The sequence below is a fragment of the Psammomys obesus genome, unplaced genomic scaffold (genome assembly GCF_907164565.1).
Source record: "Psammomys obesus unplaced genomic scaffold, mPsaObe1.curated_primary_1811, whole genome shotgun sequence".
Classification (NCBI taxonomy): Eukaryota; Metazoa; Chordata; class Mammalia; order Rodentia; family Muridae; genus Psammomys; species Psammomys obesus.
In genome coordinates this window covers 37,844,056-37,861,416 of record NW_026596034.1, presented here as the reverse complement: position 1 = coordinate 37,861,416, position 17,361 = coordinate 37,844,056, and the positions used below count along the sequence as shown (strand labels likewise).

The 17,361-nt window shown below is 47.4% G+C and overlaps 1 protein-coding gene across 4 annotated transcripts in view; it reads left to right on the top strand.

Moving 5' to 3' along the window:
• The window catches only part of Ankrd11 (ankyrin repeat domain containing 11), a 175,770-nt gene that overhangs the window by 152,055 nt on the left and 6,354 nt on the right, over positions 1-17,361 (top strand). For 2 of the 4 annotated variants that reach the window (XM_055621549.1, XM_055621550.1), the window contains 5 exons: positions 5,801-5,971; positions 6,144-6,347; positions 7,249-7,391; positions 9,385-9,532; positions 9,972-16,510. In XM_055621549.1, the coding sequence (XP_055477524.1) occupies positions 5,801-5,971; positions 6,144-6,347; positions 7,249-7,391; positions 9,385-9,532; positions 9,972-16,510 (7,205 nt within the window). Of the gene's footprint in view, positions 1-5,246; positions 5,344-5,800; positions 5,972-6,143; positions 6,348-7,248; positions 7,392-9,384; positions 9,533-9,971; positions 16,511-17,361 lie in introns of all 4 variants that reach the window. The other 2 variants (XM_055621552.1, XM_055621551.1) reach the window with 2 other exon arrangements.

Genomic DNA, 17,361 nt, shown 5'->3' with positions numbered 1-17,361 from the left:
CAGTCCCAGCACCAAAACACCTCATGATGACCTAGTGTGTTGGCCGATACTTTGATCCTGCCACTTGGGAAGCAGATGGATTCTGGGAGTTCCAGGCCACCTAGGGCTATGTAGTGTCTCAGGAAGAGAGAAAGAGAAAGAAACCTTTGTTATTTAACTGTGTGATTTGCTTTAAATGTTACTATTTCGCCTCCATTTTATGTTGAAAATTGTTCCATTGATTTAAAAATCTGTAAGTAATCCCTTACCTAACCTTTCCAGGGCTCACACAGAAATCACCTGCCCCATTGCATATGCCATAGTCAGAGAAGTATTGGTGCCAACAACTGCCTCTTTCTAATACCCAGGGCTTCTTTGGAACAAGGGAGCGAATGAGGCTTTCTTACATTGCTTGTACCTTTGAGCAAGACTCTTCTGGGGGTTTGTTTGGTTTGTCAACTCATGAATTCTTACACATTTGTGAGGTATTCATCCTCAGGTTTTGATCCCTAAGCTTTTCTGTGGTAAAGGGCCTTTCCAAGTGTCTTGCCATTTGCTGTGTAGGAATTTATGGAACTCAGAATGCTTGGTGTAAGAGGTAGTGACTGTGTGCTAGATGGCCTTGCTCACTAGATGGCCATCACTGTGGGCTGCACATTGACAGATGTTAGACATGGCAAATTAGAGAGTAGAGAGGCCTGTCTGTCAGACCACTGGCTCATTGCCTGGGGTATAGCAGGGGAAATGCTGTGAGGATATGGTGACTTCTGGCATGTCTACCCCAACTGTGGCCTGTAGAACAGAAGCCTTAGCCCAGCATGCAGTGAGTGCCCAGTATGGATCCTGAGATTAGCCTAAGGACCACATGTGACTACTTGTGAAGAAACAGATCTAAATAGAATATTTTATGTAATTGGGAAGTCGGTGGTTGGTCTGGTGCATTTCTTAGCCATTTGTCCTACCCAGACCTAAGCCTTTTTTTTTTTTTTCCCCCCTTTCCATAAAGAAAAGAGACCATGGGAAATTCTTTAGGGTTCAAAATCTGTCTTTTCTAAAATTCAGAGGCAGCTGTTCTGATGGGCAAACACTTAATGTGATCCATCTACTTGAAACCAAGGCTCAGGACTTTTGTTTGTCACTTTAATTGGGGGGGTGGGGTGTGATTTGAGATATTGGGACTTCGTGACGAGAAAAATATACTTAATTACTCTAGATTCCAAGACCGGGTCAAATATTTGTTTGGGAAGGTTTGTGTTTTGTTGTTAGGTTTTGTTTTGTATGGTGGGAAACTGTTCCCCGGAGAGAATTTCATTAACACCTGCAAGGACTTTACTGCTATTTCAAAATGTCACCATGGAAGTTGTTCTCTGGCATCTGGATTCTAAAGTGGCAAGAGTTAAAGTTTCAGTAATGAGATGTGGTCTCTGGCCTAAAAAGTGGACTCATTACAAAAAACTGGAATCAGAAAAAGCCAAGAACAACCCCACACTGTGAAATGAGCTTAAGTGCAACATCTCTGTAGAGTACCGGGCCCCAGAATTAGGCTCTACCCTGAAGCCAGTCCTCAGACACCGCAGAATGTTTTTCCACCCAAAAGGGCTTTAGCACACCCTTATCTATCAAGGGATGCAGTCTCTGTTTACAGGTCCTGTCCTATGCGGTAGATTTTACAGTCAGAAGGCTGCCCTGAAACCTGCCCCTTCCTCTAGTTGCATTTGTGCTTCCATACACACTGGCAGGACCGATGTTAATGTGTAGACAGTGTGCCCTACACACTGCTAAAACACTCCCCTCCTCCAGCAGAGCAAAAGTAGGCTGTTTCCCGGGCTCCTGGATGTCATAACTCCCTGGCAGGATTATAGAGTACAGGGAAGAAAGCTGTTCCAAGACGGCTGGCCTTAAAACACCACCATAGAATGACAAAATGACAAGTAGGAGAATGTAATAGGAGAAAGAATTAGGTATTAAATAGAACATCTGGAAATGAAAACGATCACTAAAATTAAAAAATCAGTGGCTAGACTACATAGTTTATTAGATGTACCATAAAAAAGAATCACTGGGTTAAAAGACTTACTATACAAGAATATGAGTATGAGGGCTTGAAGCCAACCCCCAGAACCTATGTACAAAAGCTAGGTTACGGTGGCATGTGTTTGTAATCCCAGAGATGGAACTCACTTAGCCTGGTTGGCAACCTCAGGCTGGTGAGAGACCCTGCTGCAAAATAAATAAATAAATAAATAAATAAACAAACAAACAAACAAACAAACAAACAAACATGAATGAGTGAATGAATGAATGAATAAATAAATGAATAAATAAATGAATGAACAAACGAGTGAGTGAGTGAATGAATGAATAAATAAATAAATAAATAAACAAGCAAATAAATAAATAAATAAATAAATGAACAAACGAGCAAACAAACATGAATATGGTCTGTGCCTGAGAAAAGACAGAAACCTGTAAGTAACAGGTTGACCTCTTACTTACACTAATATGTATTTGCACCCACAGACATCCACAGACTGATCAGTGATTCTTTGTAGCTAAAGAAATTCCCTGAACTGGGACGTAATTGAAATGCTTATTGGTCTTGTGTTTTACATCTGAGTGGGAAAATACAAAGGTCTGGCATGAGACATGTGGGTACAAGAAAGCAGCACCATCATACTCCTTGCTGATTACAGGTGAGAAACAGAACCATCTAGGCCAAGAGAACAGCCACAACTGGGGTCTCACCCCTATTTTCCCAGACTCTCTTGCCCTTGGGGTCTACCTACAGCAATAAAGAGCACAGTTTTAAAGGTGACTCTTGGATCCATTTGGACAGCCCTCTCCTGCTACCCTTCTGTGGGCTCAGGCATGCTTGTGATCCTATCTGCCACTCATTTACCTGTGTCATAGACTGAATTTCACCTTGGATCTGTCAGTGTTCTATATAGCAGTTTAGCAGATAACATTTGGAATTTATAGGATGTCCACTTTGCCTCCCATTTGGATAATAGAAGCAAAAATCACTATAAAATGTCAGAGGAACTCTGGTTGTCTGTAGGAACTAATGGTTTCTCCTGCTTCCCTCTGACAGTATATAACTGTGACAGGGGCTGTGGAGCTGGGTCACCTGAGCCCACAGTTTAGGTCAGCCCTATAAACAGCCAGGCTCTTCAGCATCTGATGAGGGCTGTGAGCAGTACAGGCAGCATATCCTACTGCAGGAGCATCTGTAACAGGTCAGGTAGCTCAGCCATTTTTGAACATACTAAGTCTGGGTGTATTCTAAGCCATGGTGTATGTCACAACTATCAGTATCATTTACGGGGCTTCTTTGGTGTCCATCTTTACCCAGAAGTCTGCTACATTAGTGTCTCAGCCTGTTAGGCACTCAGTTTTTCCTGGCTTTTGAGGTTTGGGAGTAAAACTGGACAGTTGTGGGTACCAGTTGTTGCATGTCTTAGAAAAAGTTTCATTTATAATGGAAAGATTTGTGCTTGGAGGAAAGTGCATTTCAGAGCCATTCCCATTTGGACAAGTAAGTCTGATGAAGTTCTAAGATGTTTAGCTGTGTGAGAAGTTGCTATGTTCAGGGACCAAGTGCTTGGGGGTAGGAGGGCAGAACAGAGTTTTAGTGGTGTTGCATGTCCCTGAGCATCTTTAAGAGCAGGGAAAGTCCTCCTGACTGAGCAAGAGCCAATGGTCAGTGGGACTCAGGGAGGGACACCGGCTGTCCTAAAAACCCAACCTTAGACCCTCCCAGTATGTCTCCTGGTTGACAGCAGCTGTTCTCCAGGATAAGCAGGTCTTGTGTGCTGTTCTTAGTTTCCACAAGAAAAGGCCAGTGGGGTTCCCAGCCTGAGCCTTTGGATTTTACCTGCTGAAGAGTACACATGCCTCACACTGTCAGCCTGGTACATTTTTACTAGGTTCCTTTGTTATCTTTAGAATAACAGATATGTGGCCAGGCATGTTCAGGCACGGCTTTTGGGTTTAGAGTCAGCCTAGTCTACATGGTGAGCTCAAGGTCAGTCAGGGCTACATAGTAAGACCATATCTCAAACAAAAATAAAACATATAGGTATGTCAGTGCATGCATGTAGTTCCAGCCCTTGTGGGGGTAGAGGCAGGAGCATTGGGCATTTTAGCTTGGGAGCTATATGAGACCCCGTTTTAAACACACAAAACAATACCACCTATAACTTAGTTGGCAGGGTTTGGAGGCTCATTTGAAACTCAACATAGTGCAAAACTTAAAAAAAAAAAAAGTATAATTACAATCTGAAGATACTAATCTGCACCTGCACGTCTACCAGCCGTACACTGCACAGAATCAGGGCTGACCATCTGGTTTGTTGGTGTAATTAGCAAATGTGGCATGGTTCTCTGAGACTTTGTTCTCATGTTCTTAATATTTTTTCTTTTCTCATATTTGTACATCATGGCTTGTTTAAAACTAGCTAGTGGTGGCCTCAAGTATTTAGAGGAGTTTACCAGGAGCTGTTAAAAAGGCAAATGTCACTGACTACTAGCTTGTCGCATTAAAAATCTAAGTCAGCAAGCTACAAATTGAGGTTTTTAAGGAGGCAGTCTGAAATACTTGTAGATAGCTAAGTTTATCAGAAAACTCAGGAGAAAGTTGGTAGGATGCTTTTGGGGGTCTAGAGACAATAATTGAAGAGAGAAAAGGTACTGATGGGGCCAGCAAACTAGCTGAGCACCAGAGTGAGTCTTCAGTGACAGTCATGACTGTGATCTACTGAGGCTAGTTTCTTAAAGCTGTCAACTACCTCTATAGTCAAACACTGGTTTCAGAAGCCAGTTTATTCCTGCAGAGGGGTTTCTTGAATGGAAAGGAAGGGAAGAAAACTGCTGCCAGTAAGAGCCTCATCACTACCAACATAGAAACGTTTTGTCTCTTTACCAGACTTTGGCAAATTCAGGCTATGTAGCTTGTACCCTGTGACCTGGGGAACCCTGAATCTGACTTGACCCTGCTTAGGGACTTGCTCCTGATCTCCACCACGAGAGAGGTGCTGCTAGGCAAGAAGCAAAGTGAGAGCCTTTGTGTTCCCAAGCCATGGACTCTGGGTGTCTTTTCTCCACATCCCACCTCTTTTAAGACAGCAGCACAGGCTTTCCAATAGAGGTTGGCAGGACATTTTGTCACCACTCAGAGGCACCCAGGGCCTGCTTGTTAGGAGGCGGTTAAGATGGAACAGCTGAGCTGTTACATCGTTCTTGTTAGTGCTCTGTGTTGATGCCTTTAGATGCCTCCAGCTCAGTCCATGTTGTGGTACTGCAAGGCTGGTACGGTCCTCGAAGCACCATGGCATGAAATGGAGGTTCCTAGAAGCAAGAAGAAAGGTACAGTACTGACAAGTTGGCCTTGATTTATTTACATATATTAGTTAAACTGTGTCTGCCATTTTATATCTGCACTGTTTGTTTGGAGGAGGGCTGGGAAGGAGTTTTATTGCAGACACATGTTAATAATAGAGACCTGTCCCATGTGGGCCAGGTCAGTGGTGTTGAGCCATCCTACTGCCTTCCTGTGTGGCGCCTCTAGGGAACAAACGGTTGGTGGAGACGGAGACTTAGATCCGATGGCCTGACAACAGGGCATTTACACTGTGTCTCTCACAGCTGCTGCTCAGAGTGGGGTGATGTCAGTGCTTCTGGCAGTCACTTCCCTCCTAGGCCTTTCTTGTTGCTCTGTAAGCTGTCGGGTGGAATGAAGGGGTTCTGTAACATTAGTTAAAACTCCAGCTCAGAGGATTGGGCATGAAGTCTCCCCTCCCTTTCTCCCTCACCTGCCACACAGAGAAGCAGGGTCCCGAGCGGAAGAGGATCAAGAAGGAGCCTGTTGCCCGAAAGTCCGGGCTACTGTTCGGCATGGGGCTGTCTGGGATCCGAGCTGGATACCCTCTTTCTGAGCGTCAGCAGGTGGCTCTGCTCATGCAGATGACTGCTGAGGAGTCTGCAAATAGCCCAGGTGAGCGCCAGGCACTGTGTGGTTGCTTCCTTGGACAGGGAGGGAGTGGCTTTACTTGGCGGTGGCTCCTGGGTGGATCCCCTTTCCGTAATGAAAATGGTTGGGTTCTTAAGGTTCCCATGAAACAAAGCTGCCTTTTGTAATACCCTCTTTGTTCTTCCTTGGCCTGCAGTAGACACAACACCAAAGCACCCTTCCCAGTCTACAGTGTGTCAGAAAGGGACCCCCAACTCTGCCTCAAAAACCAAAGATAAGGTGAACAAGAGAAATGAGCGAGGAGAGACACGCCTGCACCGAGCAGCTATCCGGGGTGATGCCCGGCGAATCAAGGAGCTCATCAGTGAGGGTGCAGATGTCAATGTCAAGGACTTTGCAGGTAAGTCCTTGCAGACCAGGGCAGCGTGCTTCCTGCAGGGGTCAGAGGTATAGATTGAGCTCTGTAGGGGGGGGACTCCTGCCCTCGGTCCCAGAAAATGGAAGGAAGCATGTTTATGGGGTATGGTTGGTTTCTGTATGTCTACCGCAAGGCCAGGCTTCTGGAGGGTCTTGCCCTGGTGTTTTAGAAAGTACCTGCTTTGTTCCAGCAGAGGCCATACATGCTGTTTCCTACAGAATTTGGATGGGGGAATATGTGGAGGTACTCCCCAGATGTGACATAGGCCAAGGCTTTGTTGATTGTGTGATCTTTGTGTTTAGAGCACTGGCTGCCTTTTTGAAATGTGCTGCCCCTCACTGTGATTCAACACTGTAGGAGAGCTGTGTGCTCATGGTGCAGTGACATCACTGGAGGCAGCAGGGCTGGCGGATAGTACCAAAATTCATTGCGTCGTGGATGAAATTCTCAATGAATTTTTTAAAAGACTATCTCAGGAAAGTGGAGTGTGAGGGAGGGTTCAGGCAAATTCAACTTTGTGCTGAACCTTAGATTTTCCTGTTGTCTGGTTTACAATTGTCTGATTCTGCCTAATTTAGCACATTATTTTAAAACAGTTTCCCTTTTCAGAGGTACTGTCACTTTCCTTGGTGAAAATGGGAACTTCCTCCAGAGTGACTGCTATGGCAGCCAGCCAACCTACAGTCTTCAAGAGCTTCCTTAGGTCATTGGGGCTATAGTTAATCTATACACAAATTTTCTACCCATGTACAGTTATTTCCACAAGTTTTAAATCTTCAGAGTTAGCAGGCTAGATGTTCATTATGTCATGCACCACCACAGCTTAGGCAAAAGGGAAGCTTTCGGGGATTATATAACAAATGCCCTGAGTTTCTGTTTTCAGGCTGGACTGCACTGCATGAGGCGTGTAACCGGGGCTATTACGACATCGCCAAGCAGCTGTTAGCCGCTGGTGCAGAGGTGAACACTAAGGGCCTAGATGACGACACGCCTTTGCACGATGCTGCCAACAACGGCCACTACAAGGTTGGCATCTCCCTGCAGCCCACCAGTGGCTGCCCTGTCCTTAACTTCTGGACCTACAGCTTCATGTTTCTCTGTCGTAGCTAGTTTTCACATTTTCTGATACTGGGAAGTGAGTTTTGTGTTGTCGTCGTTACTGTCCCCTGTTGTCCCCCACCATAATCCCCTTCCCAGCCTTAAGGCCCAGCTGTTCCTTCTTTCCTAGGTACCCAGATAACCTCTCAGTTTTTATGCCTACTAGCACTATAGTGAGTATGCAGTGTTGGCTCTGTTGTCTGGCTGGATAGCTGTATGAGATGCATCTGAGTCCATGTTCTCAGTGCTCTTGATCCCACCCAGAAGGTCAATCCAAAGTCTGGGGGAGGTTAACACTTGAGGGAAAGTCAGCACGTGGGATTAGTCACATTAGATTACTGTGGTGGGTAGGTCAGGACCTCATCTCATAGGGAAACCACAGCAGGAAACACTAAGATATGTTGGACATACCTCTTCTTGCAATAGAACGCTTGCAGAAGTGAAATCACTCAGACTTTTATTGAGGCCCCTAGTCACAGACAGAACAAAAGCAGGCCAAGGATGAGAACATCTACTCACGTTAATAATGCTGAAAAGCAGCCCATATCTGGTTATTTTGAAAGGTACCAGAGCCTGTAGATCCCAAGAACCCAGTGGTCACAGTGAATTGTTGTGGGCTAGGACTTCTGATTGAGAAGATTTGTAAGACAGCCAGAAATGGCACAGATTTTTTTTTTTAACATATAGTACAAGGAACTATTAAATTTTTAGGTGAGATAATGGCATAATGATTTATTTGCTTGCTAGTTTTTAAGAGCCCCTTTAGAAAAATGTACTGAAAAGGTTTATGCAGTGTCTGAGACTTATAAAACAATACTGTGAAAGGTAGGAAGTGTGCGTAAAGCTGGCTGTGAGCTGGCAGGTATTAAAAATTATGTAAAATGTTACGAACTCTAGGAACACAGTGAGGTGAGCAGAAGAGAAATAGCCTCTCAGGAGAGAATACATGGGGTGGTCCAAAAGGCACCTTTTGAAAGCCTTCCTTCCTGGATGGAACAAGGAGATACAGAAAAATAGTACACCTTTTTTGTAGGAAAATGGCCTGCATTTCTGGCCTTAGGGGAAAGTCACAGGAGGGAAATAGGTCTTTGGTCCCAGCACTACAGGAACTAAATTCTGACAACAACCCACACAATGAAGGAATGAGCCAGCTTTATCTGCACCTTGATGTAAACCAAGCAAGTGAACCTGATTCTTTCGACTGTAAGACAGGCTGTGGTGATTTGTTAAAGCAGCAGTAGAGACCTCACATGCATTAGAAACTCTCCAAGCTGATCATCCAATGCAAAACATTACCGTGAAGTGGAAACAGTCTGTGAGTGACGAGAGTATGTATTAAAGCCTGAATTGAAGTTGAGGATAGATTGAAACTGGATGTTTGCACTAGTTGAGTGAGTTACTGTCTCAGGCATATGCTGATTATAAATGGTTGAATAGAGCTGTTAAAATGTCACCTTGAACGTTTCTGTCACCCATGTAACCATCTTTATGCATGTAAAATCAAGCAAGGAAGGAGTTACTTTATTTTCTAATGTAAATGAAAATAAATAAACCAGCTTACAGAAATGTGGTCTTTGTTTTCTCTATTTTCCACACCCCAGTCCTCCAAAGATAACTTTCCCTTTATCCCCACCCTTGGGACCCACACTGCTAACCAGCTCTCTCCTGGTGGGAAGGGAGCTGCTGTGAGAAGTGCTGGGGAAGAGGGAGAGATGGAGGAAGCCAACTGCTTTTGAAGTGGAACTCTGTGCAGTCTCTCACAAAAGAAGACAGCCTTGCTGGGCACCTAGAGACCTTGCCACAATGGCTCTGCACACTGCACCCCCGCAACAGGGTTTAGAATGGGCTGTAGCTTGCCACAGGCATGGCAGAGTAACTAGTTTTCAAACAGTCTGCTAATACCATTATTAATGTTTTGTAGGTGGTGAAGTTGTTGTTACGATATGGCGGAAACCCTCAACAAAGCAACAGGAAAGGCGAGACACCGTTGAAAGTAGCCAATTCCCCAACGATGGTGAATCTCCTGTTAGGCAAAGGCACATACACTTCCAGTGAGGAGAGCTCCACTGGTAAGCCAGGCCAGCAGACCATGTCAGTGTGTGGGCGGGGCTCTGTACTGCCTGATTGGGGAGCACCCTGCAGTGTCTACATATGGTATTCCCCTGCAGATTGCCACACAGGGCCTACAAGCTTCCTCGGGTGGCTGGCGCCTTCAGGAACTTCCAGATACAGGAGTTCTGCCAGGGTGCCTCACTGCCGAGATACCTGCGCTCTGTCTGCTGAGATGCCAGCCTTGCCTCTCACAGGGCCCTGTGGGTCCTCCTGCCTAGGGTTGGCCTCAGATGTGACTAAAGTAAAACACTTCTTCAGAGGCACAGCCAACCAGCCTCCCCTCCCGGGTGACCATGCCTTGGGGAGGCCTGTTCCCACCACAGCTGCAGAGCATCCTTAATGATGGTAGAAAAATGATTGTGGCCAGCCTGACCTCTCCCTTCCTGTTCCCAACAGAGAGCTCTGAAGAGGAGGATGCCCCATCATTCGCTCCTTCCAGCTCTGTCGATGGCAATAACACAGACTCTGAGTTTGAGAAAGGCCTCAAGCTTAAGGCTAAAAATCCAGAGCCCCAGAAAACTGTGACCCCTGTCAAGGACGAATATGAGTTTGACGAGGATGACGAGCAGGACAGGGTTCCTCCAGTGGATGACAAGCACTTGCTGAAGAAAGACTACAGGAAAGAAACTAAGTCAAACAGCTTCATTTCAATACCCAAAATGGAAGTTAAGAGTTACTCGAAAAACAACACGCTTGCACCAAAGAAGGCGGCCCATCGCATCTTGTCAGACACCTCAGATGAGGAGGATGTGAGTGTTGCCATGGGGCCTGGAGAGAAACTGAGGTTGTCAGCACACACGATGCTACCTAGTAAGGCACGGGAGTCTTCTAGTTCTAGGCAGCAGAAAGAAAAAAATAAATTGAAAAAGAAGCGAAAGAAAGAAACAAAAGGGAAAGAGGTTCGGTTTGGAAAGAGGAGTGACAAATTCTGTTCCTCTGGGTCAGAAAGTGAGTCCTCAGAGAGTGATGAGGATGATGGGGACTCTGTGGGGAGCTCAAGCTGCCTCAAGGGGTCCCCGCTGGTGTTGAAGGACCCTTCCCTGTTCAGCTCACTGTCTGCCTCCTCCACCTCGTCTCACGGTAGTGCTGCTGCCCAGAAACATAGCTCTGGCCACACTGACCAGCACACGAAGCACTGGCGCACCGACAATTGGAAAGCCATTTCTTCTCCAGCCTGGTCCGAGGTGAGCTCTTTGTCAGACTCCTCAAGGACGGGACTGACCAGTGAGTCTGACTGCTCCTCTGAGGGCTCTAGTGTGGAATCTCTGAAGCCTGCCAGGAGGAAGCAAGAACACCGTAAAAGGGGTGGCTTGCAGAGCATGCCACCTGAGAAGAGAAGCACCTTCCACCCCTGTACAGACGGAGCTGTCCCCAAGCTGGACAAGGAAGGGAAAGTAGTCAAAAAACACAAAACCAAACACAAACACAAAAACAAGGAGAAAGGACAGTGTTCAGTCAGCCAAGAACTTAAATTGAAAAGCTTTACATACGAATATGAGGACTCCAAGCAAAAGTCAGATAAGGCTATCCTCTTAGATAATGACATTTCCACTGACAATAAGTTGAAAGTATTGAAACATGACCGAGACCATTTTAAGAAAGAAGATAAGCTTGGTAAGATGAAGTCAGAGGATAAAGAGTGGCTTTTTAAGGATGAGAAGGCACTAAAAAGAATCAAGGATATGAACAAGGACATCAACAGATCTTTCCGGGAAGAGAAAGACCGAAGCAGTAAAGTGGAAAGGGAGAAGTCTACAAAGGAGAAGTCTCCGAAGGAGGAAAAGCTGAGGCTATACAAAGAGGAAAGGAAGAAAAAGTCCAAAGACCGACCTTCCAAGTTAGAGAAGAAGAATGACATGAAAGAGGACAAGCTTTCCAAGGAGAAGGAAAAAATCTTCAAAGAGGACAAAGAAAAACTCAAAAAGGAAAAAGTATACAGGGAAGATGCTGCTTTTGATGAATATTGCAACAAAAGTCAGTTTCTGGAGCACGAAGACACCAAGTTCAGCCTTTCTGATGACCAGCAAGAGAGGTGGTTTTCTGACCTGTCGGATTCCTCTTTTGATTTCAAAGGTGAGGACAGCTGGGACTCTCCGGTGACAGACTATAGGGACATCAAGAGTGACTCGGTGGCCAAACTTATACTGGAAACAGTCAAAGAAGATAAGGAAAAGAAGCGTGACAACAAAACTCGGGAAAAGCGAGATTTCAGAGACTCTTTCTTCCGAAAGAAAGACAGGGACTATCTAGATAAGAACTCTGAGAAGAGGAGAGACCAAACAGAAAAGCATAAAAGCATCCCCAGCTATCTCTCCGAGAAAGACAAGAAAAGGCGAGAGTCTGCTGAAGCAGGCCGGGACAGGAGGGATACCCTAGAGGGCTCCAGGGAGCGGAGGGATGGGCGGATGCGGTCTGAAGAGGTGCACAGGGAGGACGTAAAGGAGTGTGGATGTGAGAGCACCTTCAAGGACAAGTCAGACTGTGACTTCACAAAGAACCTGGAGCCCTGGGAACGGCCCCATGCAGGACGGGAAAAAGAGAAAAAGGATCTTTTAGAAAAGGAGAGGAAGGAAAAGGGCAGAGTGGAAAAGTACAAAGAGAAGTCTAGTGAGAGAGACAGAAGCGAGAAGTCTATCCTCGAGAAGTGTCAGAAAGACAAGGAATTTGAAAAATGTTTTAAAGAAAAAAAAGATAGCAAGGAAAAGCATAAGGACATACACAGCAAAGACAGAAAAGCATCCCTTGATCAAATGAGAGAGAAGAAGGAAAAGATGTTTCCTAGCATCCTCTCAGAAGACTTCTCAGAAAAAAAGGACGACAAAAAAGGAAAGGAGAAGAGCTGGTACATCGCAGACATATTCACAGATGAGAGTGAAGATGAGAAAGACGATTACATGGCCAGCAGTTTTAAGGTTGGAGAGGCCAGTGACACACAGAGAGTGGATAGCCTCCAGGAGAAGGAAGATGGAAGAGAGCATCCCTCAGATAGGCACAGGAAGTCATCTTCGGACAGACAGCACATAGAGAAGCCAAGGGACAAAGAGCCCAAGGAAAAGAAGAAGGACAGAGCAGCTGCAGAAGGGGGGAAGGACAAGAAGGAAAAGATCTTTGAGAAGCACAAAGAAAAGAAAGATAAAGAGTGTGCAGAAAAATACAAGGACAGGAAAGACAGAGCTGCTGTTGACTCTGCCCAAGAAAAAAAAAATAAACAGAAGCTCCCTGAAAAGGTGGAGAAGAAGCACTTTGCTGAAGACAAGGCCAAAAATAAGCACAAGGAGAAGCCAGAGAAGGAGCACTCCCGAGAGAGAAAGTCTTCACGAGGCCCTGACGTGGAGAAGAGCCTTCTGGAGAAGCTGGAGGAAGAGGCTCTGCATGACTACCGGGAAGACTCCAATGACAAGATCAGTGAAGTCTCCTCCGACAGTTTTGCTGACCATGGCCAGGAACCCAGCCTGAGCACGCTCCTGGAAGTGTCCTTCTCTGAGCCACCACCAGAGGACAAGGCCAGGGAGAGTACCTGTCTCTCAGAGAAACTGAGGGACAAAGAAAGACACAGGCATTCCTCATCATCCTCTAAGAAAAGCCATGAGCGTGAGAGAGCCAAGAAAGAAAAGGCAGAAAAGAAAGAAAAGAGTGAAGACTACAAGGACGGTAGCAGCAGCAACAGAAAGGACTCCAGCCAATATGAGAAAGACTTTTTGGATGCAGAAACTTACGGGGTTTCTTACACCACAAAAGCTGACATTGAAGAGGAGCTAGATAAAGCCATTGAATTGTTTTCTACAGAAAAGAAAGACAGAAATGATTCTGAAAGAGAACCTGCCAAGAAAATAGAAAAGGAATTAAAGCCCTATGGGTCGAGTACCATCAGCATCCTAAAAGAGAAGAAGAAGAGAGAGAAGCATAGGGAGAAATGGAGAGATGAGAAGGAAAAACACAGGGACAAGCATATAGATGGTTTCCTGAGACATCACAAGGATGAGCCAAAGCCTGCAGCCAAAGACAAGGACAACCCTCCCAATTCCTTTAAGGAGAAGTCCAGGGACGAAAGCCTGAAGCTCAGCGAGACCAAGCTGAAGGAGAAATTCAAGGAGAATGCAGAGCGAGAGAAGGGGGACCCCGTGAAGCTGAGCAATGGGAATGACAAGCTTCCGCCATCCAGAGATTCAAGCAAGAAAGATATCAGGCCCCGTGAGAAGCTCCTGGGAGATGGGGATCTCATGATGACCAGCTTTGAAAGGATGCTTTCCCAAAAGGACCTTGAGATTGAGGAGCGGCACAAGCGACACAAGGAACGCATGAAGCAGATGGAGAAGATGCGGCATAGATCTGGAGACCCCAAGCTCAAAGAGAAGAAGGCTACTGATGATGGGCGCAAGAAGAGCCTGGACCTTCCTTCCAAGAAAGCTCTGGGGCTGGACCCACCTTTCAAAGACAAAAAGCTCAAGGAGTCAGCTCCCATGCTGCCCGCTGGTGAAAGCAAGCCACACTCTGGACCCGGTACAGAATCCAAAGACTGGCTAGCTGGGCAACCCTTGAAGGAGGTTCTGCCTGCTTCACCCAGGACTGAGCAGGGCCGACCCACTGGGGTACCCACACCCACTTCAGTAGTGTCGTGCCCCAGCTATGAAGAGGTAATGCACACACCCAGGACCCCATCCTGCAGCGCTGATGACTACCCGGACCTGGTGTTCGACTGCACTGACTCCCAACACTCAATGCCTGTCTCTGCCACATCCACCAGCGCCTGCTCCCCACCCTTTTTTGACAGGTTCTCTGTGGCTTCCAGTGTGGTTTCAGAAAACCCAGGCCAGACACCCACAAGGCCTATCTCCACAAACCTTTATCGCTCAATCTCTGTGGATATCAGAAGGACACCTGAAGAGGAATTCAGTGCTGGGGACAAACTGTTCAGGCAGCAGAGTGTGCCTGCAGCCTCTAGTTTTGAATCTCCAGTACAGCACTTGCTGGAAGAAAAGGCTCCTCTGCCACCTGTTCCTGCAGAGAAGTTTGCCTGCCTGTCCCCTGGGTACTACTCCCCAGACTATGGTATCCCCTCACCCAAGGTGGACACTCTGCACTGTCCACCAACAGCTGTGGTCAGTGCCACACCACCCCCAGACAATGTCTTCTCCAACCTACCAGCAAAGTCTTCCCCTTCCCCTAGAGGTGAACTCTTGACCCCAGCCATTGAAGGGGCCCTGCCCACAGATCTAGGCCTACCTCTGGATGCCACAGAGGACCAGCAGGCCACAGCTGCCATCCTTCCCCCAGAGCCCAGCTATCTGGAGCCCCTGGATGAGGGCCCCTTCAACACGGTCATTACCGAGGAACCTGTTGAGTGGACACACACTGCCGCTGAGCAGGCCCTCTCCTCTACCCTTATTGCTAGTGCCTCTGAAAACCCTGTCAGCTGGCCTGTGGGCTCCGAGCTTCTGCTAAAGTCTCCACAGAGCTTTGCAGAGTCCCCAAAACAGTTCTGCCCTGGAGAATCCCTCCATTCCACCGCCCCAGGACCGTTCAGTGCTGCAGAGCCCACGTACCCTGTCTCTCCCGCCTCTTACCCTTTGCCAGCTCCTGAGCCAGGCCTAGAGGAGGTGAAAGACGGTGGGACAGGAGCAATCCCAGTGGCCATTTCTACTGCAGAAGGGGCTGCTCCCTATGCTGCTCCCAATAGGCTGGAGTCCTTCTTCAGCAACTGCAAGTCACTCCCAGATGCACCCCTGGACACAGCCCCTGAACCTACATGTGTTACTGCTGTGGCTCAGGTAGAGGCTCTGGGACCCCTGGAGAGCAGTTTTCTAGACAGCAATCACAGCATATCTACTCTCAGCCAGGTGGAACCAGTGTCATGGCATGAAGCCTTTACCAGCCCTGAGGATGACCTGGACCTGGGGCCTTTCTCACTGCCAGACCTTCCTCTCCAGGCCAAAGATGCTTCAGATGTTGAGCCTGAAGCTGTGGCAGGCAGTCCTGTTCCTCCAGTAGAGACTTCTCCAGGCCCCACTGGGGTCCTCAGCAATGGGGATGTCCCTGCCTCAGCAGCTGAGGAACAGCCAGCCCCACCGCCTCAGGAAGCATCACCTCAGCTCTCCACGGAGCCTGAGCCCCCAGAGGAGCCAAAGCTGGATATGGCTCTAGAAGCTACAGTGGAAACAGAGGTCCTGGCTGATGACAGTGCCCCTCAGGCCTCAGTCTCCAATTTGGTGCCGGCACCCAGTCCCCCTGAACAGCATCCCCTGGGAGGTGGTGATGAAGAGACTGAAGCTGAAGACCCTTCTGCTGCTCCCTGCTGTGCACCTGATGGACCCACCACAGATGGCTTGGTGCCAGCACATAACAGTGCAGAGGCCACCTGTGTTGTGGCTGCAGCCGAAGGACCTCTAGGCAACGTTCAGCCAGAAGCTACAGACCCAGAGCCCAAACCTACAGTTGAAGTCCCCAAGGCTCCCAAGGTGGAAGAAGTTCCTCAGCGCATGACCAGGAACCGTGCCCAGATGCTGGCAAGCCAGAGCAAGCAAAGTATACCTGCAACAGAGAAGGACCCAATGCCTGCCCCAGCATCTAGAGCCAAGGGCCGTGCCTCTGAGGAGGAAGATGCCCAGGCCCAACACCCCCGCAAGCGCCGCTTCCAACGTTCTAGTCAGCAGCTGCAGCAACAGCTGAACACATCCACCCAGCAGACTCGAGAGGTCATCCAGCAGACGCTGGCCGCCATTGTGGATGCTATAAAGCTGGATGCAATTGAGCCCTACCACAGCGACAGGTCCAACCCATACTTTGAGTACCTTCAGATCAGAAAGAAGATTGAAGAGAAACGCAAGATCCTCTGCTGCATCACTCCACAGGCACCCCAGTGCTATGCTGAGTATGTCACCTACACGGGGTCCTACCTCTTGGATGGCAAGCCACTCAGCAAGCTGCACATCCCTGTGGTGAGTGCTGTGGGATCTGTGTGTGCAACAGACTACTAAAGAGCCTTTGGTGTCAGGAGAGGCACTGGCATTCTTGGTTGTTGTTAGGGTCAGTTCCTGTTTCACTAGCCCTGCCTTATACACACCCACCTCCGACCGAGCTGTACAGGTGCTGTGCAGATCAAGGCCTTGGCCTCAGCTGACTTGTCTCCCTCTCCATTCACACACTCACCTGTTCTTGGGTCTCACTAGTATCTTGAAGTGTCCCCTCCTTCATTCTAAGACATTAGTGGTTGCTGTTCTGCCTGACAGAGCCATCTTTTCTTTGTCCTGACCCTCCCATGTGTCCCTTTAGCAGGGTCCTCCTATAGCACATCCCACTTGGACATGCAAATAACTTCATCTGACCTTCTCAGCACCTCAGAACTGGCCTTTTTTTTTTTTTTTTTTTTTTTTCACATAGCCACACATGGCACCAAGCAGTACATGACGCTTTCTTCTACTCATGTTCCTCACAAAAGCCAAAAGGGAGAGCCTTTTTTTATTTTACTTCACTACTTGCCTTCCTTTTCCACACTGTGGGCTTTTGCAGCCAGCTCCCTTGCATGTCAATCCCTAATTTGTATAGGGATTTTGCTGTAATGTAAGGGTTTGTCTAATGAGCACAAGGCCTAGAAGGAATTACAGCCCGTACCTAGGCAGGAAGTACACGTACCATTGGGAACCCTTCCTAATGAGGATGGGACTCATTTTGGTGGCTTACCACGGAACATAGGAACATATTAGGAGGTTTCAGTCCAGTCCTGTCCCCCCGGGTGGTGGTCTGATTTACAGGGACCAAACTCAAAGCTTCGTGTATATACTACTACATT